The sequence below is a fragment of the Heterodontus francisci genome, chromosome 19, assembly GCF_036365525.1.
Source record: "Heterodontus francisci isolate sHetFra1 chromosome 19, sHetFra1.hap1, whole genome shotgun sequence".
Taxonomy (NCBI): domain Eukaryota; kingdom Metazoa; phylum Chordata; class Chondrichthyes; order Heterodontiformes; family Heterodontidae; genus Heterodontus; species Heterodontus francisci.
In genome coordinates this window covers 13,204,388-13,230,290 of record NC_090389.1, presented here as the reverse complement: position 1 = coordinate 13,230,290, position 25,903 = coordinate 13,204,388, and the positions used below count along the sequence as shown (strand labels likewise).

The following is a 25,903-nucleotide window of genomic DNA, read 5'->3' as shown; positions in this document are numbered from 1 at the left end:
GTGTGTGTGTGAAACTATGTGAGTGTGTGTGTGTGAGAGTGAGTGTGTGTGTGTGAGAGTGAGTGTGTGTGTGTGAGAGAGAGTGTGAGTATGTGTGAGTGTGAGTATGTGTGAGTGTGTGTGTGTGTGAGTGTGTGTGTGAAAGTATGAGAGTGTGTGTGTGAAACTATGAGAGAGTGTGAGAGTGTGTATGTGAGTGAGAGTGTGTGTGTGTGAGAGTTTGTGTGTGTGTGAGAGTTTGTGTGTGTGTGAGAGTGTGTGTGTGTGAAAGTATGAGAGTATGTGTGTGAAAGTATGAGAGTGTGTGTGTGAAAGTATGAGAGTGTGTGTATGAGTGTGTGTATGTGTGTGAGAGTGTGTGTATGTGTGTGAGAGTGTGTGTGTGTGAGAGTGTGTGTGTGTGAGAGAGTGTGAGAGTGTGTGTGTGACAGTGTGTGTGTGTGTGAAAGTACGAGAGTGTGACTGTGTGTGAAAGTATGAGAGTGTGACTGTGTGTGAGAGTGTGTGTGTGTGAAACTATGAGAGTGTGAGAGTGTGTGTATGTGTGAGAGTGTGTGTATGTGTGAGAGTGTGTGTATGTGTGAGAGTGTGTGTATGAGAGTGTGAGAGTGTGTGTATGTGCGTGTGTGTGATAGTGTGAGAGTGTGTGTGAAAGTGTGAGTGTGTGAGAATGAGTGTGTGTGTGTGTGTGTGTGTGTGTGTGTGTGTATGTGTGTGTGTGAAAGTATGTGAGTGTGTGTGTGAGTGTGAGTATGTGTGTGAGATTGTGTGAGTGTGTGAGTGTATGTGTGTGTGAGTGTGTGTGTGTGTGAAACTATGTGAGTGTGTGTGTGTGTGTATGAGTGTGTGTGAAAGTGTGTGTGTGTGTATGAGTGTGTGTGAAAGTGTGAGTGTGTGTGTGTGTGTGAGAGAGAGTGTGAGTATGTGTGTGTGTGTGTGAGAGAGAGTGTGAGTATGTGTGTGTGTGTGTGAGAGAGAGTGTGAGTATGTGTGTGTGTGTGTGAGAGTGAGTGTGTGTGTGTGTGTGAGAGTGTGTGTATGTGTGTGTGTGAGTATGTGTGTGTGAAACTATGTGAGTGTGTGTGTGTGTGTGAGTATGTGTGTGTGAAACTATGTGAGTGTGTGTGTGTGTGTGAGAGTGAGTGAGTGTGTGTGTGAGTGTGTGTGTGTGAAACTATGAGAGTGTGTGTGTGAAACTATGAGAGAGTGTGTATGTGAGTGAGAGTGTGTGTGTATGAGTGTGTGGAGAGTGTGTGTGTATGTGTGAGAGTGTGTGTGGGAGTGTGTGTGCGAGAGTGTGTATGTGTGTGAGAGTGTGTGTGTGTGTGTGAAAGTATGAGAGAGTGTGTATGTGTATGTGTGTGAGAGCGTGTGTGTGTGTGTGTGTGTGTGTATGTGTGTGTGTGTGAGAGTGTGTGAGTGGGTGTGTGTGTGAGAATGTGTGTGTGAGAATGTGTGTGTGAGAGTGTGTGTGTGTGAAAGTATGAGAGTGTGACTGTGTGTGAGAGTGTGTGTGTGTGAAACTATGAGAGTGTGAGAGTGTGTGTATGAGAGTGTGTGTATGAGAGTGTGTGTATGTGCGTGTGTGTTAGTGTGAGTGAGTGTGTGTGAGTGTGTGAGAGAGTGTGTGTGTGAAAGTATGAGAATGTGTGAGAGTGTGAGTGTGTGAGTGTGTGAGTGTGTGAGTGTGTGAGTGTGTGAGTGTGTGAGAGTGTGAGAGTGTGAGAGTGAGAGTGTGTGAGAGTGAGAGTGTGTGAGAGTGAGAGTGTGTGAGAGTGAGAGTGTGTGAGAGTGAGAGTGTGTGAGAGTGAGAGTGTGTGAGAGTGAGAGTGTGTGAGAGTGAGAGTGTGTGAGTGTGTGAGTGTGTGAGTGTGTGAGTGTGTGAGTGTGTGAGTGTGAGAGTGTGAGAGTGTGTGAGAATGTGAGTGTGTGTGTGTGTGTATGAGAATGTGAGTGTGTGAATGTGAGAATGTGTGTGTGAGAGTGTGTGTGTGTGTGTGTGAAAGTATGAGAGTGTGTGAGAGTGTGTGTGTGTATGAGAATGTGTGTGTGAGTGTGTGTATGTGTGTGAGATTGTGTGTATGAGAATGTGTGTGTGTGTATGTGTGTGAGATTGTGTGTATGAGAATTTGTGTGTGTGAGTGTGTGTGTGTAAAAGTATGAGAGTGTGTGAGAGTGTTTGTGTGTGAAAGTATGAGAGTGTGTGTGTGTGTGTATGAGAGTGTGTGTGTGTGTGTATGAGAATGTGAGTGTGTGTGTGTGTGTGAAAGTGTGAGAGTGTGTGTGCGTATGAGAATGTGAGTGTGTGTGTGTGTGTCAAAGTGTGAGAGTGTGTGTATGAGAATGTGTTTGTGTGAATGTGAGAATGTGTGTGTGAGAGTGTGTGTATGAGAGTGTGAGAGTGTGTGTGTGTGTGAAAGTATGAGAGTGTGTGTGTGTATGAGAATGTGTGTGTGTGAGTGTGTGTATGTGTGTGAGATTGTGTGTATGAGAATGTGTGTGTGTGAGTGTGTGTGTGTGAGAGTGTTTGTGTGTGTATGAGAATGTGTGTGAGAGTGAAAGTATGAGAGTGTGAGAGTGTGAGAGTGTGTGTGTATATGTGTGAGAATGAGAGTGTGTGTGAGTGTGAGAGTGTGTATGCGTGTGTGTGAAAGTATGAGAGTGTGTGTATGTGTGTGTGTGTGAGAGTGTGTGAGTATGTGTGTGTGAGTGTGAGAGTGTGTGTGTGTGAAAGTATGAGTGTGTGTGAGAGTGAAAGTATGAGAGTGTGAGAGTGTGTGTGTATATGTGTGAGAATGAGAGTGTGTGTGAGTGTGAGAGTGTGTATGCGTGTGTGTGAAAGTATGAGAGTGTGTGTGTGAGAGTGTGAGAGTGTGTGTGTGTGAAAGTATGAGTGTGTGTGTGTGTGAAACTATGAGAGTGTGTGAGTGTGTGTGTGAGAGTGTGTATGTGAGTGTGTGTGTGTGAAAGTATGAGAGTGTGACTGTGTGTGAGAGTGTGTGTGAGAGTGTGTGTATGTGTATGAGTGTGTATGTGCGTGTGTGTGAAAGTGAGTGTGTGAGAATGAGAGTGTGTGTGTATGTGAGAGTGTGTGTGTATGAGAATGTGTGTATGTGTGTGTGTGAGAGAGTGAGAGAGAGTGTGTGAATGTGTGAGAGTGTGTGTGTGTGAATGTGTGAGAGTGTGTGAATGTGTGAGAGTGTGTGAAAGTATGAGTGTGTGAGTGCGTGTGTGTGTGTATGAGAATGTGTGTGTGTGTGTGTGTGTGTGTGTATGAGAATGTGTGTGTGTGTGTGTATGAGAATGTGAGTGTGAGAGAGTGTGTATGTGAGAGTGTGTGTGTGAAAGTATGAGAGTGTGTGTATGAGAATGAGTGTGTGTGTGTGAGTGTGTGTGAGTGTGTGTGTATGAGAATGTGTGAGAGTGTGTGTGTGTGTAGAGTGTGAGAGTGTGTGTGTGAGAGTGTGTGTGTGTGTAGAGTGTGAGAGTGTGTGTGTGTGTAGATTGTGAGAGTGTGTGTGTGTGAGTGTGTGTATGAGAATGCATGTGTGTGAGAGCGTGTGTGTGTGTGTGAAAGTATGAGAGTGTGTGAGTGTTTGTGTGTGTATGAGAATGTGGGTGAGAGTGTGTATGAGAATGTGTGTGCGAGAGTGTGTGTATGAGAATGTGTGTGTGTATGAGAATGTGTGTGTGTGAGAGTGTGTGTGTGTAAGTATGAGAGTGAGAGTGTTTGTGTGTGTATGAGAATGTGTGTGTGAGAATGTGTGTATGAGAATGTGTGTGTGTGTGTGTATGTGTGTGTGTGTGTATGAGAATGTGTGTGTGTGTGTGTGTGTGAGTGAGAGTGTGTCAGCTGGATTATACCCCGCCCCAGCGGGTCGGATGGAGGTGTGGGGGTGGGGTAACATTGAGCGGGAGGCTCCGGGGGCCCTTCTCATCCCGCTCCCAGCCTCCGGCCAGCTTTACGGCAGTTGTCGGCGGGGGTAGGGGTGGGAAACGACCCGCCTGCCTGCCCCAGGCCAATTGAGGCCCTTAAACGGCCACTTATGGGTATTTTCCTGCCTCCACGGGTATGTTACCCGTGGCAAGCAGGCGTGCACGGGACGTGAAAGGCTGCCCAGCGATAGTTGCCGGCCTTTCAGCACGCCGGTGGGGTGCCATTGCAGTCAAGCACAGGGTGCCTGATTGAGAGCTGCCCCTGCCTCCCAACCCACCCCTGGACCCACAACGCCTCCCCCTCCCCCCAAATGACTGCCCTTGCCTTGCCACCACCACCAACCATCCCCCCGGCAAGGCAAGCCCAACTTACCTGAAGTCCTGGCTCCATGGCGTCGGCTGTGCTGCAGTCCCAGCAGTGGCCACTGCTCCCGGTTGTGCTGCTGGGACTAAGAGCTGCCGGCCCGCTGATTGGCCGGCAATTCACTGAGGCGGGACCTCCTCCCTCAAGTGGGTGGACGTCCCGCCTCGGGATAATTAAAGCCCGGGGATCTGTAAAATGCGGGTCGGATCCCCGAGCTAGGCGGAAGTGGGTTTGCCATCGACTTTTACGTTGGTGACAAAGTCATAGAGTTATACAGCACAGAAACAGGCCCTTCAGCCCATTGTGTCTGTGCTGGCCATCAAGCACCTAACTATTCTAGTCCCATTTTCCAGCACTTGCATGCTATGATGTTTCAAGTGCTCATCTAAATACTTCTTAAATGTTGTGAGGGTTACTGCCTCTACCACCCCTTCAGGCAGTGTATTCCACGTCCCGTCCGCCTACGGTAAAATCCAGCCCTATGTGTGAGTGTGTATGTGAGTGTGTGTGTGAATCTAGGATCGTAGAATGGTTACAGCTTAGAAGGAGACCATTCAGCCTGTCGTATCTGTGCTGGCTCTCCAAGAGCAGCTCACCTAGTCCCACATCCCTGCCTTTTCTCCATAGTCCTGCAAATTGTTTCTTTTCAGATAATTGTCCAATTCTCTTTTGAAAGCCACAATTGAATCTGCCTCCATCAAACTTTCAGGCAGTGCATTCCAGATCCTAACCACTCATTGCGTAAAAAGGTTTTTCCTTGTGTCACTGTTACTTCTTTTGCCAATCACCATAAATCAGTGTCCTCTGGTTCCTGACCCTTCCGCCAATGGGAACAGTTTCTCCCGATGTACTCTGTCCAGACCCCTAATGAATTTGAAAACCTCTATAAAATCTTCTCTTAATCTTCTCTTCTCCAAGGAGAACAGCCCCAGCTTCTCCAATCTATCCCCTTAACTGAAGTTCCTCATCTCTGGAACTATTCTCGTGAATCACTTTCTCTCTTACCTTGTCTCTACTCCTTGATTTACCATATCTTCCCAAATTTGATCCCATTCCCCCACAATTCAGTTTAAAACCCTCTCTACTTCCCTACCTGCCCTTTACACTCAAGTCTAGGTCATTGATATTTATCAGGAAAAGCAGGGATCCCAACACCGACCCCGGGGGAACACCACTACATACCTTCCTCCTGCCTGAGAAAAAAACCATTCACAACTACTCTGTTTCCTGTCACTCAGCTAATTTATATCACCTCTCCTCATTCTTCCTACCAAAATGAATCACTTCACACTTTACTGCATTAAATTTCATCTGCCACTTTCCACCCATTCCACAAACCTGCCTATGTCCTCTGGAGGTTCATCACTATCTTTCTCACCGTTCACAATACCCGCAAGTTTTGTTTCATCTGCAAAGTTTGAAATTGTGCCCTTTACATCCAAGTCTCGGTCATTGATATTTATCAGGAAAAGCAGGGATCCCAACACCGACCCCGGGGGAACTCCACTGTATACCTTCCTCCAGTCCTAAAAACAACTCTGTTTCCTGTCACTCAGTCAACTTTATATCCATGTTGCTACTGGCCCTTTTATTCCATGGGCTCTAACTTGGTTGACAAGCCTGTTATGTGGCACTTTATCAAATACCTTTTGGAAATCCATTGGCACCACATCAACCACATTACCCTCATCGACCATCTCTGTTACCTCATCAAAAACTCAAGCTAGTTAGTTAAACATGATTTGCCTTAACAAATCTTTGCTGGCTTTCCTTAATTAATCCACATTTCTCCAAGTGACTATGCATTTTGTCCCCAATTATTGTTTCTGAAAGCTTTCTCACCACCAAGGTTAAACTCACTGGCCTGTAGTTGCTGGGCTTGTCCTTACACCCTTTTTTTGAACAAGGGTACAACATTATATGGGGATAGTGCAGGAAAGTGGCATTGAGGTATATGATCATCCATGATCTAATTGAATGGCGGAGCAGGCTTGACAGGCTGAATGGCCTACTCCTCATGCTATGTGTTCTCCCCACAGCCTATTTATTTGCAATTCTACACTCCTCTGTCACCACACCTGTATCTAAGGAGGATTGGAAGATTATGGCCAGTGCCTCTGCAATTTCCACCCTTTCTTCCCTAAGTATCCTTGGATGCATCACATCTGGTCCTGGTGACTTATCAACTTTAAGTACAGCCATCCTATCCTATAACTCCTCCTTATCAATTTTTAGCCTATTCAGTGTCTCAACTATTTCCACTTTCACTGTGACTTGGGCAGCATCTTCTTCTTGGTAAAGACATATGTAAAGTACTCATTTAGTACCTCAGCCATGGTCCCTGTCTCCATGCATAAATCCCCTTTTAGGACCCTAATCAGCCCACTGCTCCTTTTACCACCCTTTTACCATTGATATGCCGAGAGAAGACTTTTGAATTAGCCGCGAGTCTCTTCTCATATTCTCTCTTTGCTTCTCTTATTTGTTTTTTCACTTCCCCACTGAACCCTCTATATTCAGCCTGATTGTCAATTATATTATCCACCTGACATCTGTCATATGCACCCTTTTTCTGCTTCATTTTACTCTCTATTGCTTTTGTCATCCAGGGAGCTCTGGATCTGTTTGCCCCACCTTTCCCCACCTTGGGAATGTACCTTGACTGTACCCAAGCTATCTCCTCTTTAAAAGCAGCCTATTATTCAATTACAGTTCTGCTTTCCAATCTTTGGTTGCAATTTACTTGGGCCAGATCTGTTCTCACTCTATTGAAGTTGGCCCTCCCCTAATTAATAATCTTTACTCTGGATTGCTCCTTGTCCTATTCTATAGCCAACCTAAACCTTATGATTCTATAGTCACTGTCCCCCTAAATGTTCCCCTACTGTCACTTCTTTCACTTGACTGATCTCATTCCCCAGAACCAGATCCAGCAATGCCTCCTTCCTCATTGGACTGGAAACATACTGATGTAGAAAATTCTCCTGAACACACTGTAGAAACTCTTGCCCCTCTTTGCCTTTTACATTATTACTGTCCCAGCCTATATTCGGATACTTAAAGTTCCTCATTATAACTACTCTAAAATTCTTGCACCTCTCTCTGTAATTTCCTTGAAAATTTGTTTCTCTATGTCCTTCCCCCTATTCGGTGGCCTATAGATTACACCAGGCAACGTAATGATATCTCTATTGTTTCTTAGCTCTAACCAAATAGATTCTGTCCTTTACCCCTCTAGGCCATCCACTCTCTCCAACACTGTAATATTATCCTTAATCAATACTGCCACCCCTCCTCCTTTCTTTCCTTTCCTATCTTTCCTGAACACCCTGTATCCAGGAATATCTAGGACCCAGTCCTGCCTTTTTATGAACCATGTCTCCTTTATCATATTTCCACGTGGTTATCTGCACCTGCAGCTCACAACCTTATTTACCACACTCCACACATTCACAGACGTGCACAATAAACCTAATTTAAACTTTATTACATTCCCTCTTACATTGTCCCCACCTAATGCCTGACTATTTTCTACTCAAGTACTATCTATCTCTCTCAATTCTCTGTGCACCTTGGTTTTCCTCTCTATATTTGACTCCTGGTTCCCAGACCCCTGCCAAGTTAGTTTAAACCCTCCCCAATAGCACCAGCAAAAGACTCTGCAAGGACATTGGTCCTGGCTCTGTTCAGGTGCAATCCGTCCGACCTGTACAGGCCCCATCTTTCCCTGAACCGATCCCAATATTCCAGGAATCTGAACCCCTCCATCCTGCACCATCTCTCCAGCCACGCATTCATCTGCTCTATCCTCCTATTTCTAAACTCACTTGCATGTGGTACCAGGAGTAATCCTGAGATTGAGGTCCTGCTTCTAGTTTCTTTTCTAGCTTCCTAAACTCTGCCTGCAGAACCTCATTCCTCTTTCTACCTATGTCATTGGTACCAATATGGACCACGATTCCTGGCTGTTTACCCTACCCCCTCAGAGTGCTCTGCAGCTGCTGAGTGACATCATTGACCCGGACACCAAGGAGGCAACATACCATCCTGGATTCACTTCTACAGCCACAGAAACACCTGTCTGTTCCTTGAACTATTGAATCCCCTATCACTATTGCTTTTCCAATCTTCCTCCTGCTCCCTGTACAAATGAGCCAGCTGTGGTGCCTTGACTTGGTTCATTACTCTCATCAGTATTCAGAACTGAATACTGGTTGGAGAGTGAGATGCACTCAGCGGGTTCCTGCACTATCTGCCTTGTCCTTCTTGACTGCCTGGCAGTCACCTCTCATTCCCTCTCTGCCTGCATACTCTTAAGCTGCGGGGTGACCACATCTATAAACGTGCTGTCCATGAAACTCTTGGCCTGGCGGATACACCGCAGTGATGCTAGTTGCTGCTCAAACTCCAAAACTTGGAATTCGAGCTGCTATAGTTGACATTTCCTGCGCATGCTGTTGTCCAGGAAACGAGAAGTGTCGTGGAGTTCCCATATGGAGCAGGTGCACACTCCATGGGTCTGAGCTGCCCTGCCCTGCCTTTATTTATTAGACGATTAAACTTACTACTTAAAAAAGATTCACCAGCTACTCACCAATCAGCTACTCCCAATCTGCTTTATACTCCTCCCGGACTGCTTCACACTGCTCCAATTCCGGTCTGTCTGTGTGAGAGTGCGTGCACATGGGTTTGCATGTGAGTATGTGTGTATGCGAGTATGTGAGTGTGTATGTGTTTATATGTATGTAAGAGTGAGTGTGTGTGTGTGTGTGTGTCAGACCATGTGGGCAGAAGTTGATGTGCTGTTTAATGCTGGTATGGTAGCATAGGGGACAAAGAGTCACGTTGGAACTGTCTGCCTGAAAATCCGGCGTCATAACGTCAGTTATGGATTTTGTCAGCAGCGGGAAAGCACCAAGATGGCAATTCTGCCCCTTTGCGATGGGAAGCTATTTTAAATTGCTGAGAGATAATCATTTACATTTCATTATTAACAATTTAATGTTTGGCTCTTGATTTAGTGGACGGTGGGTGGCACTCACGTGCCATCAACGTTACGGGCATTAAAACTCGGCAGCACCGAGGCAAGAGGCTTTAGTGCCTGGGTGGGGAGGCAGATCTAGGTATTGCTGCATCAGTGAAGAGGGGGGTTAGCAAGCCACTGTCGGACTGTGTTTCTGCGGGCTCCGCAAGGGGGCTCGGGGTCTCGGGGGTTCTAAAAGGAGGCTTGGAGTTTCGAGGCCCCTGCAAGGTAGCTCTGGATCTTTAGGATTCTGCAAGGGTGCTCGTGTTTCGGAACAGCTGGAAGAGAGGGCTGGCTATCTTTAGGGTTGGCCTTTGAGTGCCATCAGGGATTCTGCCCAGAGAATTTTCAGAAGATCAGTTGCCAAGGCACAGTCATTTCTGTAAGGACAGTGCTCTGTAGGCCCACAGGTCACCTGGCATGGGTCACATACATCCTGTCTTTTTGGACCTCTGTGGATTGATGTGGTGCCTCTAATGAAGGGAGAGCTGACATGGCTGCTGTGCCTGTCTGTAAATCTCCATGACAAGAGCAACAGCAGCCAGCTATGCAAAAAAGGGCCTACCTGCACCAGAGGGTGTACTGGACTCGAATCAGCTACCTCCAAATGTCTGAGCACCACTGTCAACGAAGACTACGCCTCTTCAGGGAGGCCGTCACCGACTTGTGTATCCTGCTGCAGGATGAGTTGCAGCCTCTGGGATTTGGGGGTCACCCCATGCCAGCGGCCCTGACGATCACTGTGGCACTCAGGTTCTATGCATCTGACTCTTTCCAAGGATCCACTGGGGACATGTGTGGGGGTCTCCCAGGCAGCACTGCATCAAGGGTGCGACCATTGCCCCCTGTTCAAGGGGGCAGACGACTATGTGCGTTACTGCACCGATCCTGACAGTCAGGCCGAGAGGGCCATCAGGTTCGGAGCCATCGTTGGATTCCCCCAGGTGCAAGGTGGTGTAATAGATTGTACGTATGTGGCCATCAAGCCTCTAACAGAACTGCCATCCGCCTTCATCAACAGGAAGGGCTTCCATTCCATCAACATTCAACTGGTCTGTGACCTCCGAAAGCTTTTCCTGCAGGTGTGTGCTCGTTTCCCGGGAAGCAGCCATGATGCCTACATACTTCAACAGTCCCAGGTGCCACAACTTTTCCAGACCCCTGCTTGCCATCAGGGATGGATTCTCGGGGACAAGGGCTACTCATTATAGACATGGCTACTGACGCCTGTGAGGAACCCTTGCACTGTAGCAGAGGAGAGGTACCACAGCTCCACCAGAGTGACCATCGAGCAGACCATTGGGCGACTGAAGATGAGATTCCGGTGCCTGGATCGATCCGGTGGAGCCCTGCAGTATGACCCAGTGAGGATCTTGCATATCATGGTGGTCTGCTGTGCACTGCACAATCTAGCACTGCAGAGGGGGGAGGCTTTGCATGATGATGAAATGGCTGAGTGACACTCCTCCACTGATGCAGAGGAGGGAGATGAGCAGGCAGCACTGGATGTTGAAGACCTTGTGCCAGAGGTCAGGCAGATTGAGTGACATGCGAAGGAGGCAAGAGAAAACCTCATAATTACCCATTTCCAGCCACCCTGATGTCCACTGACAGATTCTCCAATTAAGACCTTAGTGCATGTAGTCTGTCGCCTCCATTTGTGTTCCTTGACTTTTGACCAGTTGTAATGTGCACTGATGCCCTTGGGAGAACATATGTTAATGAGGGCTGTGGGCACACTGGCATTGCACGAAGGGGGAAGTCAGCAGCTCACAAATAAGGCATAATGGAAAGATGATTTCAGACAATGATCATTAATGATTGTAACAAAAGAACTTTTAATTAATCAATAAGTTGCATATGTTCTACATCCAAATGTGCCGAGGTGGTTTTCTTAATACATTTACGAGTGCTCCTACAAGGTGTAACCCCTGCACTAGCAGCTGGGCTGGACACAGGCTGATCAGGCTGCCTCTTGGCTTGTGATGACTTCGGCGGCCGTCCTCTGGCTGCCTGAGGCCTGGAGGGCCCCAACTGGCTGAAGGTTTCCTGCACAGGTGCAGGACTCTGCTGAGGTTCTGCAGCTGTTGGAGCTGGGCTCACTGGTGGAGAGGCTGAGGAGCTGGTGTCAACACACGGAGTGCCTTGAGGGGGGCCCCCAGCTGTGGAGGTCAGCCTCTCCTCCTCCCTTTGAAGGCTCACTTGAACCTCCCTGCTGAACAGAGAAAGACGATGACCTGGAGGAGACTCCATGTACCTCGTCCCTCTCTCGCCTTGCCACTGCTACGTCAAGCTCATGGCCAAGGCGATGGTGTGCTGGTCTGCGCACATCTGTGGGATCAGTCTGTCCACGAGGGTCACCAACCTCTCGAAGGAGGAAGCCATGTGCTCACGCGCCTGGGACATGGCAGCTGTCTTGGCAAGGATGGACTCCCCCATCATCCGCTCATGGCTGAGCATTGCCTCTGGCATCCCTTGCAGATGTTGCCTTACCTCTCTCTGCAACTCCAGCATGCCCTGTGCTGCTGACACCAAAGGTTCATTATCTGCCTGGGTTCAGAATGGGCCTGGACACCCACAGTCCTCAGACTGTCAGAGGCCTCGGTTGTCTCACCCACCGTCAGCTGCTCAGGTGTGTGTGCGGTGCTCTCAGCAGCTTGTGACTCTGATTCTACAGCCAAGCTGAAACCCACTGAGGTGAAAGTATCTGCACTGCTGGAAGGTGCAGGAGAGTCATGGGATGGTGCATCCTTTGAATGTTCCTCCTCCTCAGAAGTGGAATTTTATCCCCTTCCACTGGAGTCTCCTGCAGATGCCAACCTGCATGAGAGAACACAAACGTGTGGGTTAGTATGAGCAGATCTAGTCATGCCAAACATGTATGATGTGGATCTTCACAGTTGAAATGTATGTTGATGGAAGTCAATCCTAACTCATTTGCACCACGACTCCAGTCTCGCCATTTACTATGGAGCAGCCACCTTGGGCCCCTGCCAGCTCGAGTGCCTCCTCCTCTGCCGTGGAGAGAGGCTGAATGTCAGTTATCCCTCCGCCAGTCCATGACGTCTTCCTGCTGTTCTGGGTCCTCTTTCTTGCAAGTGGAAAGAGGGAGATGGTCATACTTTGCTGAGACATCAATATGACAGTTCTGCTAGTGACAGCCACTCGTCCCTTGCTGGGCTTTCCCATTTAGCTCATCCTCCCGTCAGCTCTCAGGGTCGTTAATGGGGATGAGCTGTGAAAGACTGTGGCCTTTGGCCAAGATGCAGCCATGTATCTGTCAGGATGGGTGATGCTTAACCTCCTTTGCCAGTGCCTTTGTGGTGCCTCCCTCCCCATGTCCTCCTTAATACTGTGAAGCCTCATGCAAACCCTCAAAAAGAGATAGGTATGGAGTCCTCACCTTGACAGAATGAAGGAGATCATTGACTGTCTTGCTGCACTGAACCCATGTTTGTGGGGGGTGACCCCATGGCTGCTGACCTCCTCTGCGATCTCCATCCAGGTTTTCTTGGCCAGGTGGGAGGACCTCTTCTTGCCATCCTTGGGGAAGAGGACCTCCCGCCTTTCCCTTGCAGCTAGAGGAGAATCTCCAGGGAATCTCATGGGAATCTCCATGAACTGTGGGGCCTCCCAGTGTCTTCCTTCTGCCATAGTTGATGCAGGCTCCGTTTCAACTTCCTTGCCTATCAGTCCAATGCAGGGGTCCTGGGCCAACAAGCCTTTTGTTCTCAAAAGGTAGGAGTGAATACAGGGCTGGCAGGCTTTACATATGGTGCCAGAACCTGCACCGTGGTCATCTGATGACATGATGATCATCTCGCCTCCCACCCCAATGCATGATTGGTGGGGGCCATCGCCTCCCAGTAAGTAAATCGGCCACCAACCGTGTGATTGCCATAGGCCAGCCATCCATGTCGCGTTCGGGAACTGCACCCTTGTGGCGGGCTCACAAAATTCAGCACTGTATGTGTGAGGGTGTGTGTGTTTGTCTGTGTGTCTGAGTGAGCGTGCAAGTGTTTGTGCGTGCCAGAGTGTGTCTGTATGTCTCAGAGTCTGTGTGTGTGTCAGTGTGAATGTGTATGTTTGTGGGATGTCCACACTAACTTCAGCCCATGGGCCTGCAGATAGCTCAGACATGCTGAGCGGATCATGAAGATTTGACATTACGGTAGCTTGACATGGCAAACACTGATTGATTTTGTGCTCCACCATGAACACAAAAGTCCGAGTGTATCAAGCCTGTGTCCTCAGAACCTTTCTCTACGGCAGCGAATCCTGGACAACGTATGTCAGCCAAGAGCGACGTGTCAATTCATTCCATCTTCGCTGCCTCCGGAGAATCCTTGGCATCAGGTGGCAGCACCGTATCTCCTCGAGGCGGCCAACATCCCCAGCATATACACCCTGCTGAGTCAGCAGCGCTTGAGATGGCTTGGCCATGTGATTTGCATAGAAGATGGCAGGATCCCCAAAGACACATTGTACAGCGAGCTCGTCACTGGTATCAGACCCACCGGCCGTCCATGTCTCCGCTTTAAAGACGTCTGCAAACGCGACATGAAGTCCTCTGACATTGATCACAAGTTGTGGGAGTCAGTTGCCGGTGATCACCAGAGCTGGTGGACAGCCATAAAGGCGGGGCTAAAGAGTGGCGAGTCGAAGAGACTTAGCAGTTGGCAGGAAAAAAGACAGAAGCGCAAGGCGAGAGTAAACTGTGTAACAGCCCCAACAACCAATTTAATCTGCAGTGCCTGTGGAAGAGTCTGTCACTCTAGAATTGGCCTTTGTAGCCACTCCAGGCGCTGCTTCACAAACCACTGACCACCTCCAGGCGCTTACCCATTGTCTCTCGAGACAAGGAGGCCAAAGACGAAGAAGAGGAGATGCGGTCAGTTCCCAGGAACCATACCTTTTCCCAAAGAAATTGCTTGGTTTTGACAATTCCCTGGTGCCCCTCATGTGCTATTTCTACAACACATTCTCTCAAAGACTGCAGAATGACAATGCATTTCCTGCGTAACACGAGATCAGAAGTGGTTGCAACTGTGAGCTCATTTTGAACATTGTGAAGACCTTGTAGTGTGTGAGCGATTTTGTTTGTAGACACTCTCTCAATCATGTCTTTTCAGTTTTGTAATTTCATAGCTGTCATACATATCTGCAACGCTTCATCTTGTTTTGTTGCCACTTTGATGTCAGTTAATTTTAGTGACTTTGGCACCACATTTACACTCACATAGTTAAGGTGTTGTTCAGCAGTCTGTTCTTCGCGAATAGCAGGACTGATTATTGGGAAAGGATGGCGTGAAATGTAGTCCACTGGGTTGAGTTTGCCTGACTGATACCCAACACAGAACTTATACTCTTATAGTTTGAGTATCCAACACTCTATTCGAGTAGGTGGCTTGCTCAGCGGATTGTTGAATAGGCTCACTAGTGGCCTATGAACCGGTTATCACTTCAAACCCGCTTCCATACAAGTAGAGATGAAAGTGTAGGATACTCCATGTGCTCGAGAGTGCTTCTCTCTCTGTTTGTGAATATCATTGTTCTACAGCTCTTAATGATCTGCTTGCCATCGCGACAATTGATGGGTGACCTGCTTTGTCTTTCTGCACGAGAACTGCACCTAAACCAACAGGGCTCACATCCACGACTAGCTGGGTAGTTTACTCAGGGTCAAAGTCGGCATTTGTGCAACTTGCTGACAAACATTGTTTGATCTGGTGTACAGCCTGTTTGTGAGATTTAGTCCACTCCCACTTGGTGTCTCTTTTGTCAGCGTGTGTAGGGGGGCAGACCTCATAGTGAGGTCAGGAATGAAACAACTACAGTATGTGATGAGCCCAAACAGACTCTGGACTTCATGCACATTCATATGATCTGCATCGTTTTACAATGGCTTTGACTTTGTGTGGATCAGGTGATACTCCTTCACTTCTGATGACCAAAGAATTTAATTCTGCTTTCATTGAACAAGTACTTGTCTTTGTTGCATTCTCTAAGACATTGTAGGCATACATGTAGGCGTGTCTCAAGTTCACTTACAGTGCAACCGTAGATGAGAATGCCATTGCTGATATTCAGTATGCCCTCAAGTCCTTGCAGTAAGATCATAAGAAATAGAAGCAGGAGAAGGCCATTTGGCACCTTGAGCTTGCCTTGCCATCATTAAGATCATGACTGATCTGATTGTGGCCTTAACTGCACTTTCTGCACCCCACCCCCCCTCCCCATAACCCTTGACTCCCTTGTAGATCAAAAATCTGTCTAACTCAGCATTGAATATATTCAATAACCCAGCCTCCGCTGCTGTCTGGGGAAGAGAATTCCAAAGATTCACGATCCTCTGAGAGAAGAAATTCCTCTTCATCTCTGTCTTAAATGGGAAATCTCTTATTTTGAATCTGTGCCCCTAGCTCTAGATTCCGCCACATGGGGAAACATCCTCAAAGCATCTACCCTGTCACGCCCCCTCAGAACCTATGTTTCAATAAGATCACCTCTCATTCTTCGAAAATCCAATGAGTATAGGCCCAACCTGTTCAACCTTTCCTTATAAGACAATCCCTTCATCCCAGGAATCAACCTAGTGAACCTTTTCTGAACTGCCTCCAATGCAAATATATCCTTAAGTTAGGAGACTAAACTGTACACAGTACTCTAGGTGCAGTATCACCAATGCTCTGTACGGTTGTAACAAGACTTCCCTAATTTTATACTCCATCTCCCTTGCAATAAATGCCAACATTCCATTTGTCTTCCTAATTATTTGCTGTACCTGCATGCTAACGTTTTGTGATTCATGTACAAGGACACCCAGATTCCTCTGTACCACAATATTCTGTAGTCTCTCTCCATGTAAATAATATTCTGTTCTTCTATTCTGCAGTGCAGACTGAATCATGTGCTGAAATACCTCAGCTGCTGAGTTGACTCCAAAGTTGAGCCTCTTGTATCGAAAGAACCTGATGTGAGTGGAGAACACTGTAAGATACCTCGATTCTCCTGCAAGCTCAATTTAATGGTAGCCTGCATTGAGGTCAAGTTTAGCAAAACATTTGGCACATTCTCTTTCTCTATGATATCATCAATTGTTGGTGTCAGATATCCCACCCCAGGGGGTGGGTTCATCCCTAACATTCTCAATCATGTCAAAGTCAAGCAAGCATTGAAGTTCCTTCTCTGTTTTCTGACATGGAACAGATGGAACGGTACTCCTCTATGTTGATGCACAACTGGATGCACCTCGGGATCTACGTGCAGCTTGCATGTAGCACCCTTCATTTTGCCAATACCCGTGAAATGGTCAGTGTACAGTTCAAGAGCGTTGTTGGTATGCATAGGAACTATGTATGTGACTGTAATCATGCACAGATCTGTTGCTGTGGGGAAACTGATGAGTGTGTCACTTTCTCCAGATATGATATGGAATACAGCATTTGTTCTGATGTCTTTGAACGTGACTGGTATTTCAAAAGTCCCCACAACTTTCAGTAGTTAGTTACCGTTGTAGGGGAATATTTTGTATTCGCTGGTTTGCAAAGGATGGGACAGACCTGAAGTTTGTTGAACGTTTTATCTCCCATGACATTGACAGATGCTCCTGTGTCTCTGAGAACATCTACTTTCGAGCAGCCAGTGGTCACTGTCACATGTAGCTGGTTGCTGTGTCCGGAAGAGACCACAAATATATTCAGGGTCATCTATCTCTATATTGTCTACATTCTCTTGCCCTTTTGGTGTGCTACACGCACTTGGCACCCTTTTGGTAGTATTGGTCTTAACAGTTGATTTTGCTGATGAGTGGCAAATGCGAGCTAAATGGTTGAGTTTCCCACCAGCTTTATACTGCTTGCGAGCAGCAGGGCATACTGTCTGATATGGGTGAGTACCGCCACAGTGGAAGCGTTGCTTGGACAAGTCATGATCCTGTTTGCGAGATTGCTGTTGTTGCTTTGCAGGTGGTTGCTTGGCACATGAGCGGTGAACACTGCTCACAGGAGTTGAGCTTGAAGTGTGGCAGTTGCTGTTGGCAGCCTCAACTTCAGCAGTTCTGGACTTGGAAAGGGATAGCGATCTTGTTAACACCAACTGCTCTGGCAGTTTTCTGTCTTTCTCGAGTGCTTTACTGTGTATTTGACAAGTGAAGCATCCTTCAATTATTTGTATTTTGATTTCCCATTCGACACCAAAGTCACATTTAGTTGCCAGTTGTCTAAATCGTGTGCAATATTGATCCAATGTCTCATTTGCTTCTTGCTTGGTTTGCCGGAAAATGATTGTTTCATCTATTGCATTCTTCTTGGGTGTGAAATAAGTTGTTAGTGCATTTTTTGCTGAGTCATAGTTGCCTTGCACAGACTTAAGTGTCTCAAAAATATTTTCCAATTCTTCACCTCCATAGTGGAGAAGTATGGCCTTTTTTTCTTTTATCGGTGATACCAAAGCCCTCCATTACACCTTCGAATCACCAAAGCCACTTCTACCGATGTAGGAACACAGATGAGTGCTGGGAGTGTGCATTAAAATGTAATAGGTTGAGCATAGACATCACCATCTTGATTGTCAGTCCAGCGATAGCATGTGATCAAGGATCCAGGATTGTGCTCTGCAGTCACAATCACACAGATGTCGTCAAAGGTAATAATGGCAGGTGGAAGAAATAAATGCACATTTTGTGGGGTGCTACATTCCTACAATAAATTCTTCTGTAAGGTTTAAGCAAACCAAACTACCCTTGCTTTTTATAAGGCTCTGGTGAGGCCTTCAGTTCTGAACACCACACTTTAGGAAGGATGTGAGGGTCCTTGAGAGGGTGCGCAGGAAATTTACCAGAATGGTTCCAGGGATGGAGGATTTTAGTTACAAGGTTAGGTTGGAAAAGCTGGGGTTGTTCTCTCGGGAGCAAAAGTGATTGAGGGGAGACTTGATACAAGTGTACAAGATTATGACAGGCTTAGATAAGTTAGACAAGGAAAAACTGTTCCCATTAACTAAAGAGTACAAGGACTAGAGGACACAGGTTGAAAGTTTTGGGCAAGAGAATGTGAGGAAGAACTTTTTTATCCAGTGAGTGGTAATGACCTGGAACTCGCTGTCCACGTGAGTGGTGGAAGCAGAGACAATAAATGATTTTTAAAGGAAATTGGATGGGCACTTGAAGGAAATAAACTTGCAGGGCTATGGGGATCGAGCAGGGGAGTGGGACTGAGTGGATTGCTCTGCGGAGAGCTGGTATGAACTCAATGGGCCAAATGGCCTACTTCTCTGCCATAAATAACTCGAAACCTCCACGGCAAGGCCTGCTGTGCATAAACCCTAACACTGTCCGTATTTGACAATCTGCATTACCTGGAGTTCACGACTGAAAGCACAGTATAAAGTAAATGCAGATTCCATCATCCTTGTAGTCATTCAAGCATGTACGGTAGCCTCAAATGAATAATAAATGAACACTACACTATCAAAACCTCATTCACTGCCAAACCTAACAGCATTAAAGTGGGGAATCAATGGGAATTGGAATGGATAAAGGAACCACTCCTCTTGAATATCTCTCCAGTTCCATTCCTGCTGATTGGGCAGATCTAAAATTCCCGCTTGAAGCCTGTCCATGCTCCATCTCTCTTTCTCTTTGTATCACCATCCCTCTCTTTGAAAGTGGTATGGTGTGTGATTCTGTATGTTTTTCCCTGTGTGTGTGTCTCTCCAGTCGGAATTTTATGTCGGACTAGAGACCTCGCCCACCAGCCAAAAAGTCGGCGGTGAGCCTGCCTCCACCGGGCCTGGGAGCTACACTGTGATTTTACTTGGCCCAGGTCCTTAATTGGCCTTGGGGCGGGACTTCTGTCCCTCTGAGGCAGGAAGTCCTACCTCCAAGTGGTGCCGGCCAATCAACAGGCCGACAGCTCTTCAGTCCCAGCAGCCACTGGGAGCAGTGGCCACTGCCGGGATTGCAGCCAGTGAGAGGAGCAGCAATGGAGGAGGCCCCAGAATAGAGCTAAGCATGTGGGGCCTTGCCGGCGGGGCAAGGTGGGCTGAGGGTGGGGGAATGTGCTGCAGTGGGGGTGACTTGTGCCATGGGGGGGCCTCCATGGGACACAAGCTCCACCAGCTCACACAGAGGCCGCCAGGTTTTACTGGGTGGCCTCCTGAAGTCCTGAGCCACCTGCCTGCCACTAGTGATATAGCAGTGGCAGAAGGAGGCCCTTAAATGGCAATTAATTGGCCTGGGGTGGGCGGGCCATTTGTCACTGTCACTCGTAAAATTGCAGCGAGGGCAGGGAGGTGGTGGAAATGGCACACCCACCCCCCCCACCTCCCACTCAATTTTATGCGCTCTCCCCCACCTACCCATGCCTGCAGTGGGACTGTAAAATTCTGTCCTCTGTCTCTCTATGTGGCATGTGAGGTCTGTGTGTGTATGTGACCCTCTGTCTGACTGTCTGTCTCTGTATGCAGTAGCTGTGTGTGTATATGTCCGTCTCTGTCTGTACCTCTCTCTGTCTCTGTATGCAGTATATGTATATATGTGTCGATCTCTCTCTTCCTCTGTCTAACTCTCTCTCTGTATGTGGTGTGTATGTGACCCCGCCCCGCTCTCTGTCTGACTCTTTCCCTCTCTCTCTCTCTCTCTGTGTATGTGATATGTGCTGTGTGTCGCTCTAACTCTGTCCCTCTCTCTCTCTCTTTCTGTTTCTATGTGGTATATGTTGTGTATGTGATCCTGCCTCTGTCTGACTTTCTCTCTGTCTCTGTCTCTATATGTAGTATGTGGTGTGTATGTGACCTTGCCTCTCTATCTGTCTGGCTCTGTATGCGGTATGTGTCCCTCTCTCTCTCTGTCCCTCTTTCTCTCTCTCTCTCACTCTTTCTCTCTCTCTGTCCCTCTGTCTGTCAGTCTGTCTCTCTCTCTCTCTCTGTCTGTCTGTTTCTCTCTCTCTCTCTCTAACTGTCTCTATCTCTCTCTCTCTCTAACTCTCTCTCTTTCTGTCTCCCTCTCTCTCTCCAACTCCATTTCTCTGTCTCTGTCTCTGTATCTGGTATGTGTGTATGTGTCAATAATAAATTCATCCTTGCTGCTGGCTCGGCTCTCTTTCTGTGATATTAGCGTGAATGTCAGTGTCAAAGTCGTGAGTTGAAAATAAATACGGTTTGGCCCAGGGACACTGTGGGCTGGATTTTATTTTGGTCATGGAACGGGAGATGGGGGTGGGCGCGGGGGGCAACCCTTTATTGGACACCCGGTCCGAATTCAAAGGATGTCCACGTGGCAGCAGGTCCCTCTGACGTTGTTTAAATATCAGCAGAGACAGTCCTTAATGGGCCACCTAAGTTGCTTAATTGGCCTCCTAGTGGACTTCCTGTCTACCACAATGCTTGCCACGGACAAAATGGCATGGGGGCAGGACAGCTTCAGGCACACTGCCCAATGCCACCCTACCTCCCAGCCTGTCACCAAGAGCCAGATAAAATCCAGCCCTGATTCCTTGGCAGTCCAGTGATCTTATGGAGACACCTGCGGACACGTTCCACAGGCTCAAAGGTATATTAGTCTTGGGAAAGTATTGATGTACTCTGTATTGTGTATTGATGACCCCGAGATGAGCTTTCGACCTCATATTTGTGCCATCACTAAGACTGTCTATTTCTACCTCTGTAACATCGCCTGGCTTTGCCCCTGTCTCAGCTCATCAGCTGCTTAAACCCTTATTCATGCCTTAGTTACCTCTAGACTCAACTATTCCAATGCACTCCTGCCTGGTCTCTACATTCTACCCTGCATAAACTTGAGGTCATCCAAAACTCTACTGCCCGAGTCTTAACATGCACCAAGTCCTGCTCACGGATCACCCCAGTGCTCGCTGACCTAAATTGCCTCCCGGTCAAGCAACATGTTGACTTTAAAATTCCCATCTTTGTTTTCAAATCCCTCCATGGCCTCGCCCCTCCCTATCTTTGTAATCTCCTCCAGCCCCACATCTCTCCAAGATAATTGTGCTCATCTAATTCTGGCCTCTTTCGCATCTCTGATTTTAATCGTTCCACCATTGGTGGCCGTGCCTTCAGTTGCCTGGGCCCTAAGCCTTGGAATTCTCTCCCTACACCTCTTCGCCTTGCTTTGCTCCTTTTAAGACACTCCTTAAAACCTACCTCTTTGATCAAGCTTTTAGTCATCTGACTTTATATCTCTTTATGTGACTCAGTGTCATATTTTGTTTTATAATTGGGATGTTTTATTACATTAAAGGTGCTATATAAATATAAGTTGTTCTTGTTGATGTACTGTTGTGAGTGAGTGGAGCTGGGCCAACTAATTTTTTATTATGCATTCATTGTTACCACAGATGTTTGATGGTCGAGCAACTGATCCAAGTACGTCTTCTATTGTTCTTCTTGCACTGATTAGGTGAATGTATTAAAGCTTAGAAATTATGACAACATTGATATTTGCAAAGATCCTGAGCAACATGAGCCTGTGTGTGAAAGGTTGGGGAGTTGGAGGGGGTACAGTGTGTGTGCATCCACAACTCCTCAGATACTGAAGCAGTCCATACCCATATGCAGCAAGACCTGGACAACATTCAGGCTTGGGTTGATAAGTGGCAAGCAACATTGGCGCCAATGAGAGAGAATCTAACCATCTCAACTTGACATTCAATGGCATTACCATCGTTGAATTCCCCCACTATCAACATCCTGGGGGTTCCATTGACCAACACCTGAACTGGAGTAGCCATATAAATATCGTGACTACAAGAGCCGGTCAGAGGCTTGGAATTCTGCAGCGAGTAACTCACCTCCTGACTCCTCAAAACCTGTCCACCATTTACAAGGCACAAGTCAGGAGTTCGATGGAATACTCTCCACTTGCCTCGATGGGTGCAGCTCCAATAGCACCCAAGCAGCTCAACAACTTCTGGGACAAAGCAGCCCCCTTGATTAGCACCCCATCCACCGCCTTCAACATTCACTCCCTCCACCGCCGATGCACAGTGACAGCAATGTGTACCATCTACAAGATGCACTGCAGCAACTCACCACACCTCCTTCGACAGCGCCTTCTAAACCTGCGCCCTCTTCCACCAAGGGCAGCAGACACGTGGGAATACCATCACTTGAAAGTTCCCCTCCAAGCCACATAACAACCTGACTTGGAACTATATTGCTGATCCTTCACTGTCGCTGGGTCAAAATTCTGGAACTCCCTAACAGCACTGTAGGAGTACTGCACCAGATGGACTGCAGTGGTTCAAGAAGGCAGTTCACTGCCAGCTTCTCAAGGGCAATTAGAGATGGGCAACAAATGCTGACCTAGCCAGAGATGCCCACATCCCATGAAAAAAATTTTAAAAGTTGGATGAGTTACAGTGGGCCCTTCTGCAACCCACAAAGTTCTTCAATCCACATTTGGGGGGTCACCTGACCACTCCTACTTGGTTTATCGATGCATCAATGACACAAGGCCTTGTCCCACACCAAGCTGCCTGAGGCCTCAGCCTTGATGAATAAGTAGCTGCTTTCCTCAATGTTGAATGTAGGGCAATGGTGGATTGGAAAGTCTCTCGCTGTCCATCTATCTAGAGCCCACAGGCATCTGAAGCTGGAACGTAACAGAATTGGTGACAAAAATCCCCAGCAAGAAAGTGCAGCAGGATTCAAGCCCCTGGTAACATTTTCCTCTCTAAAAGGGAGGAATAGAGGACAAAAGCAAAACACTGTAGTTGCTGGAAATCTGAAATAAAAACAGAAAACGCTGGAAATACTCAGCAGGTCTGGCAGCTTCTGTGCAGAGGGAAACAAAGTTAATGGGCATAATTTTACTGGCACCCAGGTGGCAGCTGGAAGCTGGTAATATTGTGAGGAGCCACGTCAGGACAGCTTCCAGTGCCATCCTGCCACCAGAGTCTTTCCCCCGTGACAGGCTTGCTCCAAGAAGGCGGGCATGCGATTTGTATACTTAAAGGGCCATACTTAATTCAGGGCCATTTTACAGAGCTACCAGAAGTTTTCCCATAGCAGGGCAGCCCCCGTCATGTGGGCAAGCTGCCAGCTTCATGGAGGTGGTCTCCCTGTGGCTGCCAATGAGGGTGCCATGGGCAGGAAAGGCAGAGCCTGCGATCACAATGATCCCTCAGATCCTCTGGCTCTTGGCCCCCTGGATTCTCTATTTTTATTTTACTTACCTGAAGGTGCCCTAAGGTCCCCGACCTGCCTCAGCAGCGCCCACCTCTCCCGGTGGCACTGCTCAGGCTTCCGAGCTGCCAGCCCTCTGTTTGGGCTGACAGCATCAGTAGCCCACCTGCCTTCCTTAATTGGACAGCTGGCCTGCTGCCAACCAATAAAATTGCTAGGACGATCCCATTGCCGACAAGTGCGGGCTGGGGACCTGCTTTTCGCGCTGACGTCCGGGTCCCGATGCCAGCAATAAAATTCACCCCAAATGTTTCAGGTCAATAACTTTTCATCAGAACTGGAAAATGTTGGAGATGTAACAGGTTCGAAGCCAGTACAGAGGCAGAGAAAGGGATTGGAGAGATCAGAACAAAAAGGGAAGCTCTGTGATAGGGTGGAGGGTAGGGTTGATTAAATGATGAAAGGGATGATGGTGCAAGGCTAAAGGGAATGGCAATGGGACAAGTAAAGAAACACAGATGGGTCAAGAAGTAGTTTTAATAGAGGACAAACTGTTTACAGTCTATGAATAAACCTCAGTCCACCAGATCCTTGAATGTAATTGTTTTCTTTCTTAGGTACAGGAAGACATTATCTTTTCAACTCCATGACAGGTGCAAGACGCTGGGTGTGAGAGGATAAGGAGCTCCAGCTAGAGACCCTCCCTTGCTTGGATCACACACTGGGGGAGATGTTTACTTGCTGCATTACTGCATTTTAATTTCGTATATTGGGGTGAATTCTCAACATCACAGCCCGAATGGTTGACACTTCAGGGGTGTAGCATGGGAAAATCTGATGAGCAGGATCGCACGCCCCTGACAGAATCTACCGAATCTTTGCCATGCGCCACCCTGGTGACCCTTAACCCCGATGACCCTGAACCTCGGCTGTGCAGGTGTAACTGTCTCCTTTACTCATCAGTCGTGTGCTTTATTGATCAACCGCTGCACAAATAAATTTTCTGAAATATGTGAATGCAAATATGTGAGTACTTCATTATAAACCTTGCTGGAATATCTTTCATCATTTTGCTTTTAAATTTTTTTCCCAGTTGCCTCTCCACAATTAAGGGATGTCTGCATTATAGGACACACAGCATTCTACTACACATCTAGCTTTTATTGGCACATGGATCAGGGCAGGTTTTTTACAGAAAGAAAGATGAAAAGAACATTGCATTTCTGTAGCACCTTTGACAACCTCAGGATGTCCCAGGGCACTTTACGTTCACTGAAGTACTTCTCAAGTGTAGCCACTGTTGTAAAGTATGATGGGACAAGGGCTAAGGGTCCAAGATACTATCAGTGTCGGAGACAGTAGGAGAGATAAACGTAGCAACTGATTAATACAAACATACGAACATGTGAATTAGAAGCAGGAGTAGGCCACTCGGCCCCTCGAGCCTGCTCCACCATTCAATAAGATCATGGCTGATCTGATTGTAATCTTTGACTACACATTCCCGCCTACCCCTGATAACCTTCCACCCCATTGCTTATCAAGAATCTATCTACGTTTGCCTTAAAAATATTCAAAGACTCTGCTTCCACTGCCTTTTGAGGAACAGAATTCCAAATATTCACGACCTTCTGAGAGAAAAAATTTCTCCTCATCTCCATCTTAAATGGGCGACCCCTTATTTTTAAACAGTGACCCCCTAGTTCTAGATTCTCCAACAAGAGGACACATCCTTTCCACATCCACCCTGTCAAGACCCCTCAGGATCTTATATGTTTCAATCAAGTCACCTCTTACTCTTCTAACCTCCAGCCGATACAAGCCTTGCCTGTCCAATCTTTCCTCATAAGACAACCTGCCCATTCCAGGTTTTAGTCGAGTAAACGTTCTCTGAACTGCTTCCAATGCATTTACATCCTTCCTTAAAGAAGACTAATACTGTACACAGTAATCCATATGTGGTCTCATCAATGCCCTGCATAACTGAAGCATAACCTCCCTAATTTTGTATTCAATTCCCCTCACAATCAAAGATAACATTCTATTAGCTTTCGTAATTACTTTCTGAACCTGCATACTAACCTTTTGCTGTTCATACACTAGGACACCCAGATCCCTCTGCATCTCAGAGCTCTGCATTCTCTCACCATTTAGGCAATACTCAAGAAGCTCGACACCATCCAGGACAGAGTAGCCCGCTTGATTGGCACCCCATCCACAAACATTCACTTCCTCCACCACCGACGCACAGTGGTAGCAGTGTGTACCATCTACAAGATGCACTGCAGCAACGCACCAAGGTTCCTTAGAAAGCGCCTTCCAAACTTGCGACCTCTACCACCTGGAAGGACAAGGACAGCAAATGCATGGGAACATCACCACCTGACAGTTTCCCTCCAAGCTACAGACCATCCTAACTTGGAACTATATCACCGTTC

The 25,903-nt window shown here is 47.3% G+C and overlaps 1 protein-coding gene across 4 annotated transcripts in view; it reads left to right on the top strand.

Moving 5' to 3' along the window:
* Positions 1 to 24,475, top strand: part of LOC137380364 (cadherin-related family member 4-like) — a 177,448-nt gene extending 152,973 nt beyond the window's left edge. For all 4 annotated transcript variants that reach the window (XM_068052295.1, XM_068052294.1, XM_068052291.1 and 1 more), the window contains 2 exons: positions 21,677 to 21,704; positions 24,083 to 24,475. In XM_068052295.1, the coding sequence (XP_067908396.1) occupies positions 21,677 to 21,704; positions 24,083 to 24,115 (61 nt within the window). In that variant the 3' untranslated portion in view covers positions 24,116 to 24,475. The remainder of the gene's footprint in view (positions 1 to 21,676; positions 21,705 to 24,082) is intronic.
* The last annotated feature ends 1,428 nt before the right edge of the window (positions 24,476 to 25,903 follow it).